Raw genomic sequence first — 15,230 nt, forward strand, 5'->3', positions numbered from 1 at the left:
TGAGGAGTTCAAAAAATTATGATAAAAGCGTCAAAACAAGCAATTTATTCCCAACTGGGAAACACGGATATCATAATCCTAAAGACTGGATGCCTCTTACACCCAATCATTTTTTACTCAGGTAATTAGGTAGTAAGTTTGCCACAGATGCAGTGGATGCCATTTCATTCAACTCGAAAAGAAGGTGGCGTCGAGTTCAATAATTAATAAAGAATTTTAGCATCGTTGGATTAGATAATAGTTACCCATGCTTTGACCACGAAAAAAATGGCATAGCGTAATAGGTAACTTATCAATAGGCGATCTAGTATTAGTTATATCCAAAAATACTTCGAGGGGCAATAGGCCACTAGGTCAAGTAACGGAGATTTTTCCTGGAAATAATGGGTTAGTATGTGTGGCTAATGTTCAAGTTGGGAAAGTTATTTTAAAAAGTTCAATAACCAAATTATGTCGTCTCGAGCCGAATGAACCAAATGATATTGACCATTTTGTCACAAGGAAGGAGTATGTTCACGAGACTATTAGTGTAAATAATACTTAAATGTAAATGATAATATTTTAATATAAACGTCTCTAAGCATCATATATTGACCTTAGATATTACCTAAGCTAATCAGACAGTTAGCCAGTTTTGTAATGAAATAATTAAAAAAGTTTAAAAATACCTATAACATCTCTCTAGGGAAATATTATGTATGGGGTATATGTAATCATGTCAAATTTATAATAAAGTAGCGTTTTAATATAATATCAATTAGCGTTAAAACAAAATATATAATGCTAAAAAATTCACGTATTATTATTGAGTTTTAATGCGCCCTCACTTTTTTCACGAACATTTGGTATACTTTCTCAAAAAACATTTTTAAAACTCCCCCTAAAATTTTAAGTTGATTATATTCTAAAAAAAATGTTCGGACGGAGAGGAACAATTCTAAAAATAATACTTTGAAAACATCCTCGTTTTGAGTCACGCATTGGGATACAAATTCATGCGAATCTGACTGTCTACTCAGCTCTGCACTAAAGTCCATTAATTTTGTGAAACTTATTATTTTACTTAATCTACTATTCTTCGATCGAGATGTTTCTGGTGTTTAGGGTACCTGACGTAATCAAATGGGCAATGTTGCAGAATAACAGCAGATAAAGATACCTAAGATAAATAAATTTAACTTTTTGCGAAAACTAAACGAATGAGACTTTGAAATAGTAATTAATTTTTTTTATGTTCGATTTTTTTTATAACTTTATTATTAAATGTTTTTTATGACGGTTTAAACAAGGCAAGTAATAAATGCTGAAAATAAAGGACATATTTAAAACGTTGACGCTAAATAAACTCGTGAAGATAAGATGTAAATAGATCTTCTGATGTACCAAACTGTCGTCGCAATTTACATTTAACAAGCTTTTACGTTTATTTCCAAACTTACTTTTTACTTTAATTAAACTCCATCTCAGATTTTTTTCAAGCAAAATAATAAAATGATTTTAGCCGCTATTCTGCAACATTACCATCAAATGATTGGGTTTTTTGGGAGGTTAATTCCTGTAAATATAACCTTTAATTTTATAAAATAGAATATTATGTTTCATTCCATTTTATTATTAGTAAGTATTTTTTTGTTTTTATATATTATAAATTTTGTTTTTACTAATTATATCTACTTAAATATATGTATATATATATATATATATATATATATATATATATATATATATATATATATATATATATATATATACATACATATATATATAAATTTAAAAAATCCAAAAATCCTAATGTATTTTAATGTAAATTAAAATCATCCCCATTTAATTTTAAAACAAATTCATGTTTCAATTAATAATTGACTAAATCAAAACTCTTTTAATGCAAATAATTTTCACTCATCTAAAGGTGTTTATGAAGATGCTCTTAAAAATAGCGGATTTAAAATTTTTAAATTAAAATTAATAAAATTAATAAAAAAAAAAAGATTTGCTAAAAAGCAAAATAGAAATACAAACATCATTTCGTTATCTCTGTACAGCAAAAATATTTTAAGAAATTTATAAAAAACTTTTAAAATTAGTACAAAAACATTTACCTCTCACTAAAAAAATGCACAAATTTATAATAGAAATACTATTATGAAAGTTAAGTTGTACAAAAAATTAAAAAAAAATTGTAAAAGGCAACATTGCATTGTTTATTAAAAATATTTTACTAAAAGGAAAAAATACATATAATTGGAATTACAAAAAAAAAACTGTCAAAATTTTTTTGGGATCTTAAAGGGAAAAAAAAAATTTAAATTTAATTAGTCTCATCTAAAAACTGCTCCCGCATATAATAATGTTTTTAAAAAATGTATGCTGTGTTTGCAAGAAAAATTTAAATTAATTACCAATTTAGATAAAAAAAACAGAATTTTGAATTCTGATTGTCTGCAGTCATTTAATTTATAAGTAAGGCAGAAGTTTAATTATTCTAATGAAAAAATAATTTTTTTTGAAGAATCCATAGACATTTTACTATTGATAAATTTTGACCCGAGCTCACAATTTTATATATATATATATATATATATATATATATATAGTAAAAATAAAATATAATATATATATATAGTAAAGTAAAAATTTGATTTGTTAGCTTTAACTTGTTTTTACTTACTATCCTTTTGATGTTGTCTTTCTGTTTTAATTTTATTTATACCCTAATATATATATATACATATATATATATATATAAAAATATATATATATATATATATATATATATATATATATATATATATATAATATATATATATATATTATATATATATATATTATATATATATATTATATATATTATTTATATATATATATATATATATATATTTATATATATATATATATATATATATATATATATATATATATATATATATATATTAGGGTATAAATAAAATTAAAACAGCAAGACAACATCATAAGGATAGTAAGTAAAAACAAGTTGAAGCTTACAAATCAAATTTTTACTTTAATATTTTGCAATGCAGTAGTATTTCATTCATTAAATAAAAATCTACTTTGATGAAGAAAAAGTTAATCATAATCAGCTAATTGTTTTCAATTAAATTGTACTGCATTTTATAAGAAAATTGTTTTTGTTGATAAATATTTTGTTTAATTTTTATTTTTAACTCAACAGTAAAGTATGTAATTAAATAACAAATAATGAATTTATTTGATGAATTATTAAAGAATTAAACATACATGCATACATACATACATACACACACATATGTATGTATATATATATATATATATATATATATATATATATATATATATATATATATATATATATATATATATATATATATATATATATATATATATATATATATATATATATATATATATATATATATATATATATATATATAAATCTTTATTTACACTTATTACTATTATTATTAGATTTATTACACTTAATTAAAACTATAAAATTTCAAAACATAAATAATGAATTCCAAAAACAATTAAAAATAGACATTAATAATATAAAATTGAACCCTAATATTTTAGTTTTTGCTGACAAAACAAGCAACATTTACCAAATTACCCCAGAAACTCAAAATATTGCGCGATAATATTTCTAATAATAATACAAAAGCACCAAAAAACTTGGAAAACGCCATTAATTTAGAAGCTCAAAACATCGCCAAAAATATTAATTTAGATGCGAGAATTGAATCAGTTGCACCAACGCAAGCGTTTGTTTCACTAAAAGATCTCAAACCAAATTTTTAAAATAAACTCCCTTGTAGGCTACTAGTACCCTCAAAAAGTGAACTAGGGCACATTAGTAAAATAAAACTAGACAAAATGAATAACTCAATTCGGAAAAAATTAGGTTTACATCAGTGGAAAAATACCACTGATGTTATAGATTGGTTTTCTAAAATTAACAATAAAAATGAATGCACATTTATACAATTTGATATTATTGATTTTTACCCCTCAATTACAGCAGAAATTTTAGATAAAACAATAGAATTTGGAAAATCCCAGTTAGAAATTACTGAGGACACTATTCGTATAATTAAGCACTGCAGAAAAAATTTACTCTATTTTGATACGGAAACATGGAAGAAAAAAACCACGCACGAATGCTTTGATGTAACAATGGTAAGTTGCAACGGAGCAGAAATTTGCGAGTTTGTAGGTTTATATATTTTAAATACCCTAGCTAAAATAATCCAAATTAATCAATTAGGTCTTTATCGCAACGACGGTTTAATAATAATGCATAAAAAATCAGGGCCACAACTCGATAAAATGAGAAAAGATATTAAAGTTTTTTAAAATATTGGCTTCCAAATTGAAATAAATATAAATTTAAAAATAGTGAATTTTCTTAATGTCACATTTAACCTCTCAGAAAGTTCCTATAAGCCCTACAAAAAACCAAATGATGAATTATTGTATATTAATGTGAATTCGAACCATCCCCCTCAAATTCTAAAACAAATTCCAATTTCAATTAACAATAGGCTAAACCAAAACTCTTCAAATGAAAATATTTTTAACTCCTCTAAACGCGTTTATGAAGATGCCCTTAAAAACAGTGGCTTTCAAAATTTCGAGCTAAAATTTAAAAAGAAAACTGTAAAAAAGCATAATAGAAATAAACATAATTTGGTTCAACCCCTGTACAGCAAAAATGTTTCAACAAATATAGGTAAAAATTTTATAAAATTAGTAGACAATTATTTTCCTCCCTCTAATAAATTACATAAGATTTTTAACAGAAATACCATTAAAGTAAGTTATAGTTGTACAAAATATTTAGAAAGAATTATTAAAGGCCACAACTACGCGTCAATTAATAAAAATGAACATATAAAAGAAAAAAACACTGATTATTGTAATTGTAAACAAAAAATAGATTGCCCTCTAAATAGAAAATGCCTTTTGAAAAATATAATTTACAAGTGCATTGTTTCCTCACAAAATAATAACCCTGATAAACAATATATTGGCTTAACCGAGGGGGAATGGAAAAAATGTTATGCCAACCACAAGCAATCGTTTAAACACAAAAAATATTCAAAAAAGACTATGCTGTCAAAATATATTTGGGATTTAAAAGAAAAAAATAAAAATTTTAATTTACAATGGTCTATTCTAAAGTCTGCCCTGCCTATAATAACATTTCCAAAAAATGTATGCTATGTTTGCAAGAAAAATTTGAAATAATTACTCATTTAAATCAAGAAAATTTATTAAATAAAAAATCTGAATTAATTTCTAAATGTAGGCACAAAAATAAATACCTCTTAAAAAATTATAAAAACAAATGACCAAATTAAACTGTTCCCATTCCAAAGAAAATTATTTAATAATTACTTTCTATAATTTCCCGTTAACAAAAAAAATATAGTAATTAAAAATTTTTTTATAATAATTTATAACTTCCTGAAAAATATTTTTTTCTATAAATTGAATTTTTTTTGAGATTTAGTAACTCTTCCTGATGATCCAGCAATGGTGAAACTTAAAGTAGAAGATAAAAGTTAGATAAGTGTTTTTTACTAATTTATATATATATATATATATATATATATATATAATATATATATATATATATATATATATATATATATATATATATGTATGTATGTATGTATGTATGTGCGTGTATATATATATATATAAATTTATAGTCTTGCATGGTAGTCGAAAGGTTTTGAAGAGAGTGCTAATAAACCAGATCAGAAAAAGTTTAAAAACTTGAACTTTGTTTTTTTATCTTAAATGATAGACTGCCTGCACTAACCAAACCCTCAGTCAATGTAGCGGCACTCCGTTGCTAGTCAGGCTATAAGATAATCAATGTAGCAGCACACCATTGCGAGGCTATAAGATAATTGATATAGCAACACTCTGCGCATGTTTTAAAAATATATTTTAATAAACCAAAAACACTATTATTTAAAAGAAACTTTCTAGTCATTATTATTGCGGTTTTTTAAAAAACGATAAAATTTAATGTGCTTCTGCATTAATTTAATTGCTTTGTATTTTCAACAACATATATATATATTTATGTATATATATAGAAACATAGTTATGAATGCGTGTTTATATAACATCTCTGATGCCACACTAATATTATTAACAAAGTAAATAGTAAATAGTTCCTCATGTACCTCAATTTTTTATTAAGAAATGTATTCAGGTCTTCATAATTCTTTTTGTAGTTTCATCTCTTTCACACAAGGTAAATTTAAGGTTCTATCAATTAAATGCTTAATTGATAGAACCTTAAAAATTAATAATACTTAGTTTGGTTTTTACTATGACATTAATAATCTTTTTAACATTCTCAAAAGCAACATGTATCCAACTTGGCTTATAAATAAAATTTATAATTCTTACCAAAAAAACTATTTCTACTAATCAATACAAATCCATAAACCAAGAGGTCATGAATAGTTGCTTTACACTTCCTTATGTTGGTAATATATCTGATCAAATCAAAAAGAGTTTTAACTCTATCATTAAAAAACATTGTAAACCTATACACTTTAATTAAATTTTTATCTCTAAAATTTCTATGTTTTCACCAAAGGACTTTTCACTTTTTACATGATAGTTACCATTTTAATAGTCATTAACCTTTTTTTAAATAGTTAAATCTTTTATATATTTATTGTTATTGTCTATTTTAATGTAATCTTGACATTTCAAAAGCTTTTAATAAAGTTTGGCATGCTAGTCTTCTCCGTAAGCTTTTTTCTTATGGTGTATCTGGCAACATCTTTAAGATTATTGAATCCTTTCTTTCCAATCGTAGTATAAAAGTTGTCCTCGATGGACAGCACTCTTCTACTTATTCTGTAACTTCAGGGGTTCCTCAAGGTTCTATCCTTGGCCCTATACTCTTTTTAATTTACATTAACGATCTTCCAGATATTGCAAAGTTAACATCTGCTAAGGTTACATCTCTTTATCGAGCTCGACACTTTCTTACTTGGGATTCTATTCTCTATCTCTATAAATCTCAAATCCGGCCTTGTATAGAATACTGTTGCCACATCTGGGGTGGATCTTCTAATGATGCCCTTTTTCTTTTATACAAGGTGCAAAAAAGCATTGTAAACATAGTTGGACCTGCTCTTGCAGCCAACCTCTAACCATTATCACATCGTCGTAATGTTGCTTCTCTTTCTCTTTTCTACATATTCTATAATGGACACTGCTCTAAAGAGCAATCTCTTGTGCCATCTACTTAAATTCATACTTGTGTTACCCATCATTCAATTAAGTCTCATCCTTTTTCGGTGATTGTTCCTAAGTGCTCTAAAAACTCTTATTCATCTAGTTTTTTTCTTCGAACATCAGTTCTTTGGAATTCGCTTCCTACTTCTTGCTTTCCTGATTCATATAGTTTGCAATCTTTTAAATCGTCTGTCAATCGTTATTTTGTTCTATAAACTTTATATTTTTTCTTCCGGTAACTTCCAACTCAAATTCCAAAATAGTGGTTGCTTGCAGCCTTTATGATAAGAAGATTTTTGAAAAAAAAAAAAATTTTTTTAAATTTAATATATTTTTAATAAAAAATATTTTTAGGGATATCTCGAACCTTTGAACATTAAATGGGCCCGTTAATATTATTAGTAAAAAAAAAAAACTTTCAAAAATTTGTCTTTGTTGAAGAAATTTTAAAACCAAATTATTTTTATATTTGAAATATGTATGTATGTATGTAGTTTAAGTACTTTGGGATGACTAAAAAAATGTCTATATATATATATATATATATATATATATATATATATATATATATATATATATATATATATATATATATATATATATATATATATATATTGATATTTAAGGCTGTTTTGTATTATAATAATAAATCAAAACTCATAGTCAAGAGTGCTCAATATTGAAAAGATATTTTAAATAGAGCAATATACATATATATTAATGAAGAAAAAACAACTTTTTCTATGGTACTTTAAATTTCATGCCTATACAGCAATCATCAGCCATTTAATACAAATTCAAAAACAAACAAAAAATCGCTAAAAATTACAAAATACTGTGTAGTGGGATCTTTACGTTGCTTAGACATACTTGATGGCAACCAAAGAAAAAACAAAATATTACCTAATCACCTGTGTCAAAATAAGATAAGAGGAATTAATTCTTGTGTCTGCATTTTGAAATCAACTCATTTTGTTTATTTAACAATTTATCACCTTTATATGTTAAAATGAGGAATTTTTCGTATAAGCAAAGATTGCAAATTATTGACGAAGTGTTATATGGATTGCAACATTTTACAATTTTCCACTTAATTAAAGGTGTAAACATTTTGTCTTTTATGTCCCAGATTTCTTTAGACAACTCGGTGTCACTTTTATATTTAATAATGTTAAAATTTTTTAGATAATTAGCATACCGAATTTTAATTGGAGAAACTTAAAGTACCATAGAAAAGGTTGTTTATATATATATATATATATATATATATATATATATATATATATATATATATATATATATATATATATATATATATATATATATATATATATATATATATATATATATTAGGGTGTTCCAAAAAACAACATTTTTGAAAAATATATGCAGAGACTCCCTTAATGTGTTCTATCTAATACAAAAACACTAGATTTAAAACTTTTTTGAATAAAAAATAAAAAATAAAAGGGCTTCCTCAAGACCCTCGAATATTTAATGAGTCCCTAATATTTTCAAAAAAAAAGTTTTTTAAAAGTATGTCTAAATTATATAAAAATTTCAAAAATAATATTTAATTTGGAAAAATTTTAACTTATCAAAATTGTCATAAAAATACATAAAAAATGTTTTTTTGTTTTTTGTTAAAAAACGTAATTTTTCATGTAATAAAACCAAAAATAACAATTCTATATTTGAAATCGAAATTATTTTTGAAATTTTTATATAATTTCGCTTCATTTGAGTACCAGGTTGACATATTTAAAAAAAAATTTTTTTTTTGAAAATATTAGGGACCCATTAAATATTCGAGGGTCTTGAGGGACCCCTTGAAATATTTTTTATTCAAAAAGATTTTAAATCTAGTGTTTTAGATTAGATAGAACACATTAAGGTGTTCTCTGCATATATTTTTCAAAAATGTTGTTTTTTGGGACACCCTTATATATATATATATATATATATATAATATATATATATATATATATATATATATATATATATATATATATATATATATATATATATATATATATATATATATGATTTCTATTCATTATTTCTATTTCGTACTTTATGTTTTAAAGTAGAATGACTAACGGAAATTTGGAATATCTAGAAACCTATTCAGAAAGTATTCTTGAGCGTTTAAGGAAAGATAACATTGAAGCTAATTCTAAAATCTTCAAGGAAATCTTTCCTGATGGAATTCTTTTAAACAGGGAAAATTTTACGCAGGTGACTGTAAGAAAACGAAAATCTGTCTCAAATTCTGATAAATTTGTTAATCATCGACATTCTATAGAGCGGTCTTGTAAGAGAAAACGAATTGATTCTAATGACGATGTGGAGCATAATGATAACGAAAATAAGTCCACTTTAATACGCTTTCCATGGAACAAAAAGGTTTCCAACAACCTTTTCACAAAAAGTGAGGCTTACCTTAATGGCTTTGAAGATACTTATTCAGATGAGGACCTTAAAAATGTTAAGCCTAATAAATTTTTCTCAAAAAACCGACCCTTTGAAGTTGTTAAAGAGGAAGACTTAGTTTTAGTTGCAGAAAGAACAAGTGATAAAAATTACGATTCTGTTAATGGAACCTCGTGTCATCAATGCCGACAAAAAACAGATGATTTAAAAACTGTATGTCGAGGAAAGCAATGCATTGGAATAAGAGGTCAGTTTTGTGGGCCATGTTTAAAAAATCGTTACGGTGAGTGCGCTAAAGCAGCTATAATGAACCCAGAGTGGATATGCCCACCATGTAGAAGTATTTGTAATTGCAGCTTCTGTATGAAGAAGAAGGGCAAACGAGCCACTGGTATACTAATTCATATTGCTAAACAAAATGGTTTTGATGATGTCAAGTCGTTCTTAGGAGATTAGTTTTATTATTCCAGTTGTTCTTAGGAGATTAGTTTTATTTTTCTAGTTGACTATATCGTTCTAATGTTTTTTATTTCAATTAAATCAAGTAGGTGCACACCCAAGTATATGATTCAGATGAGGATATAGTTAACACATCTCTCTCCTCTATAATTGTCCCAAGACCTCGAGGATTGTAAAGGTTCTGATATCTTTTAGAGTTGAATTAAGTTAGTTTGATTTTTTTTTTAAAAAAAAAAAAGCTTTTCAAGACCAGTTTAAATCAAAATTATTTTAGTTGAGAGATCAGAAAAGCTTTTAAGGGTTGGGTCTTAATCCCTTTTTCTTGGGTACGCCTCTTTTATTTTAAGTGTTAGTAACAGTTTTTTTATTTTGCTTTTTTTATTAAAACAGAAAATCTTATTTTGCATGTGTCATTTCTGGTATTAGATTTTTTTTTCTTTACATTTTTGTATTAAAAAAAATTATTTTTAAAACTAACCAAAAAAGTTTTTTTAGATTTAAAAAAAAACATGTATACGCTGTTGTCAGAAGTTTTTAGTTTAAGTTGTTTTTATAAGGCTTTCTGTGTTTTTGCGTTAAAAATTTTTTTTTTTCTATTTTAAACTTCAAACTAATTCATTTTTTCAACAAAGCATTGAGTTTCGCGGTTTATAAAATATTACGTTAATGTAACAGAAATGTCTAAACTTATCAAGTTTTTTTAATGTTTTGAAAAAGTTATGCGTTTTGGAAGTTGGGTTGATTTTTTTATAAATAACCCTTACGTTCGCAGAGAGGATGAGGGGTAGGTCATTTAAAGCATAATTACGTACAAGCATACAGGTGCGTTTTGTTTACAAGTTTAGATATTAAAGCGAAGACCAATTGCTTTAATACCCGAACGACTTTAATTACTTTTATTTGATGTATGTAAAATTCTTTTAAAGAAGGACGAGGTATAGTTCGGATTGGACATTAATGCATATTCTGTAATACATTGTAGTGAACAAATTTCTTGTTATCGTGTCTTGAGTTACATTGAATATATCCCTGCATATACAATTTTGAGGAATACTTTTTAAATTAAAATTATTTTTGCGCTTATAAAATTGTGTTGTATTTAAACGTATGAAGTTCTTATTGGACAAACGATACCCGGTTTTCGAAATTTCCTTAAGTTGTTACAAAAAAATTTCGACTAATCAAACATTAAAAGTCATATTTTACGAAGGAGTCAAATTATTTTTTAAATAGAAAATGTTATTTAAACCTGAAATAATTAGTTTGAAACTAATACATTTTGAAATTTAACTTTTATTCTTTCTTTAGTTTTTATAAGTATTTATTTGTGAAATAGCACACCATTATGTCGTAAAAGGTTACTCTAATGAAGGTTAGAGTGCATTTCAATGGAAAAATGCGCAGAACATAAATATAAAAAAAGAAAAATGGATGTAATTGGGCATCACCTTTTCAGTTATTTCCTTTTGCAACTGTAAAAAAAATCTCAATCCCAACATTAGGATCAAACTTGGTAACCGCTTGAAAACTCCTGGAACAACTGATTTTGAAGTATCTACCCCTGTGACTTTTAACTGTCAACTTATCTTCTCCACTGGGAGAAGATAAGTTGACAGCAATGGATCCATTCGTCTTTTCGAATTTTTCTCGGTTTTTCGTAGTTCGAGTAACTCCGACAAAGCTTTTGGAAAAAAATCATTTTTTACTGGTAAAATAAATTCTTTTTTATTTTACTTTTTTGTTATAATATTTTAAGTTGTTTTGAAAATGAAAGAGTCTCTTAAAAAAATTTTTTTCATTTATAATCTGATGTGACGTCAAAGTCGAGAATTTTATAATATTTAATTAAAAAAAGATCAAACGTAAAACATTTAGTACAACAAGTTAATCTATCTAAAAGATAAGTGAAATAAACATAAGTTGACTCAAACCCAAGTTAATTGATTTAAATGAATTAATAACAAATATCTGAGGACTAACAGGTGACGAATGGTGTAGCAAAAGAGGTAGAAAATACTTTAATTAAAATGTTCGCCACCACTTCACGTATTGCTTAGGAAAGGTGAAATTGTCATCTCCATGTTCTGCTGAAATATTTAAACATTTTGTATAATGGAAAAGTTAAAAGTATTTGGTTTAGATTGAAGATATTGCAATTAAAACTACGGATGGCTGTAAGTGGATGCTGCAATTGGGTACTATAACTAAGTTTCCGCCTCTAAACCGCCAAAATTATTCAATTCAATTTTATTTTTTTTGATTTGATATACGCTAAAAAAGATTGTCCCGAAATTGTGGGTTGCAAATAAACTGAATCGGGTATTGAAGCAGAAACGGAAACTGATGAAGAGACTGAAGGAGAATGGCTTATTAATTATTAGGAAGAAAAAATTGAATACGAAGAAAATATCGAAAAAAGTCTGAAGAAACTTCGAATACATATTAAGTTCCTAAAATATACATTGTTTCGATATAAAGATCTAAAAGAAACAAACACTAAATTCACGGATCTTTGCATGACGAAGGACTGATTCTCGACAACCGCACTAGATGTAGCAGTCTCTTTTTAGATAATAAAAAGATTTTTGGAAGTGTTTTTTTTACAGCCTTGAAGGTCTAAAAAAACGCATTCAGAGAACTTAACTGTCTAAACATGTAAATGAGATTGATTTGGATTTGTTGAAAACGCTGTCTGATTTATTGGAAGTCATTGCTGCTGCTGCAGTTTGCTTGGAAAAACAAAATACAACAATTTTGGAGTGTAACATTGTTATAGAACGCTAGTTAACAAATTGAAGATTGTAAAAACTGACATCAGTTCTAAACTTGAAGAGGCGTTTATCTCCAGATACGAAAATTGTAAAAACATGGTGTTGGCATTCGATTTTTTTTATTTATAAAAAAACATATTTTCACGCTTCAAAAAAAGATATTTAAGTTTCTGCAGCAAAATTATTTGATCAAATATTTGCAACAAAAGAAAATAGTCTCTGACCAAAATTAGATGATCGTGCTAAAGGCAAACAAGGAGAACCATCACAATCATAATCTTTTTTTGCCGAAATTTAAAAAGCTCTGAATCAATCAACAGCTAAAATGCCAGAAAAATCAAGACCTTTCACCGATGATTTGAGTGTAGACATCGTGTATAAGAGTGTATGTTATATTAATAAGAAAACATCAAACAATAGGAATTCTCTTAATACAAATAATAATTTTTTTTGAGAAATTTTCACTGGGTTATGGACACCAGCATCATCAACCATGGCCTACTGTTATTATACGGCCTGATTTGTTGCATTTTCCGTAAAAAAATTAAGAGGCCAGTTTTTATACGGCAAATGTTTATTTTATCAAAATGGTCGTGGAATTCCTGAGATTATCATCGTGTAATTACATTATGCTATACAATTTTTAATATATATATATATATATATATATATATTTTTTTTTTTCTATTGTATTTGCCGATTGAAAATAATTTACACTCGTAATTTATAAAAACAAATATTTACATGACTGGGGCTTGAAGAAGACAAAATTCATCTTATCATTAAGCCCCCCCCAAAAAAAATGCATATTCATCAAATAAAATGTTTTAACAAAATGCAAATAATAAAATATATAACGTTTAAAATATTTAGTAATTCAAAGAGTATTTATATTTAAGAACTGATTAGTAAAATAAGATGATATATAAGTATTAATATTACAAAAAGAATTTACAATAACTTTTTTTAATAAAAATTGAAATTATAAAATTTTACAATATTTTTAGTAATTAGTATTTCAAATAATAAAACTTAAAAAAATCGTTTGTAAATTCAAAACTTATAAGATAAGAAATACATTTACAATAGCAGACTATTGTTTAGAATATTAAATATAATATTAAAGAGTAATTAGTAGGTTAATTTTTGTTTTTGTTTGCTAGTTTAAAAAGCTTTTTAGAAGAACTTTAATTCATTTTCATGTATCATCAGTAATTGCTTAAGTTTTGTTTTAAACTGGTTTAAAGAATAATTAGATTTCAGCTCATTATTTAATATTGTATTCCACAGCTTAGGACCTCGGTTAGCAATTGAGAATTTGGTTGCTGAATAATGTGTTTTGGATTGAATGTAATTGTTTTTTGAAAATCTGTTATGGTATATGTGGTTTATTTTTTAAAAAAGTGAATTAAATAACATTTGTGATATTTTTTTATCAAGTTTAAACATGAAGATAAGAATTTGGTAAAGGTTTAGCTTATATACATTTAGAATATTAAGTTTATTAAATAATGTTTTATATATATATATATATATATATATATATATATATATATATATATATATATATATATATATATATATATATATATATATATATATATATATATATATATATATATATATAATTACATTATGCTATTTAAAATTTAATATATATATGTAATGTGAATCAGTTAGCGAATTATTATATTTAATAATTCGCTAACTGATTCCCTGTTTCAGTATATTCCAATAAGACATGAAACTTTAAACTTTTTTACCTGATCTTTTCTTACAGAATCTGTAGTTTCTTTTTGTAAATTATTATAAAAAATATTAATGACAATACGAGATCCATATTTAGTTCCCCATTCTCGGTAATTCTCGCATATAAAATCAACACTGCTATAATAAATCTTAAAAATTGGTTCTGCAAAACTTTTAATTGATAAAGAATAACTGAAATGTTTGATTAGAACAGGAGAAATAATATCTAGAATACTAAAAAGATGACAAATAAAATCAGACAAGGATTGACTTGGACATATAAGTCCACCTCTAGATAATATTTTCAGATATTCGTTATTAAAAACATCTTGGTCTGTAGAAACTATTTTTTGACCACAAGATAAACATTTAAATCTTTTTTTCAATTTTTTAGCAATGTAGCCTGCTATAATAACAGCAACTTCCATGCTACCTTCAGAAGGCTGACACTAATATTTCTGAAGACAACAATGCAATATCTTGCATAATGTTTTCCAATGTAGAGTATTCAAATGTTTGATAAATATTTTCATCCCAGAAATTTATATC

At 25.3% G+C, this 15,230-nt stretch overlaps 1 protein-coding gene across 4 annotated transcripts; it reads left to right on the forward strand.

The window, feature by feature from the left end:
* Nucleotides 1–978: 978 nt before the first annotated feature.
* Nucleotides 979–10,367, forward strand: LOC100202377 (cell division cycle-associated 7-like protein). 4 transcript variants are annotated; one of them, XM_065795444.1, is made up of 2 exons: nucleotides 979–1,215; nucleotides 9,357–10,367. In XM_065795444.1, exon 2 carries the CDS (start codon nucleotides 9,361–9,363, stop codon nucleotides 10,156–10,158), a length of 798 nt encoding a protein of 265 aa, XP_065651516.1. In that variant the 5' UTR covers nucleotides 979–1,215; nucleotides 9,357–9,360; the 3' UTR covers nucleotides 10,159–10,367. The 4 variants fall into 4 exon arrangements, with proteins under 4 accessions (XP_065651516.1, XP_065651517.1, XP_065651518.1 ...); XM_065795445.1 differs by having other exon boundaries at nucleotides 9,360–10,367; XM_065795446.1 differs by lacking the exon at nucleotides 979–1,215 and adding an exon at nucleotides 1,227–1,617.
* Nucleotides 10,368–15,230: the final 4,863 nt, after the last annotated feature.

The sequence above is a fragment of the Hydra vulgaris genome, chromosome 04, assembly GCF_038396675.1.
Source record: "Hydra vulgaris chromosome 04, alternate assembly HydraT2T_AEP".
NCBI classification, from domain to species: Eukaryota; Metazoa; Cnidaria; class Hydrozoa; order Anthoathecata; family Hydridae; genus Hydra; species Hydra vulgaris.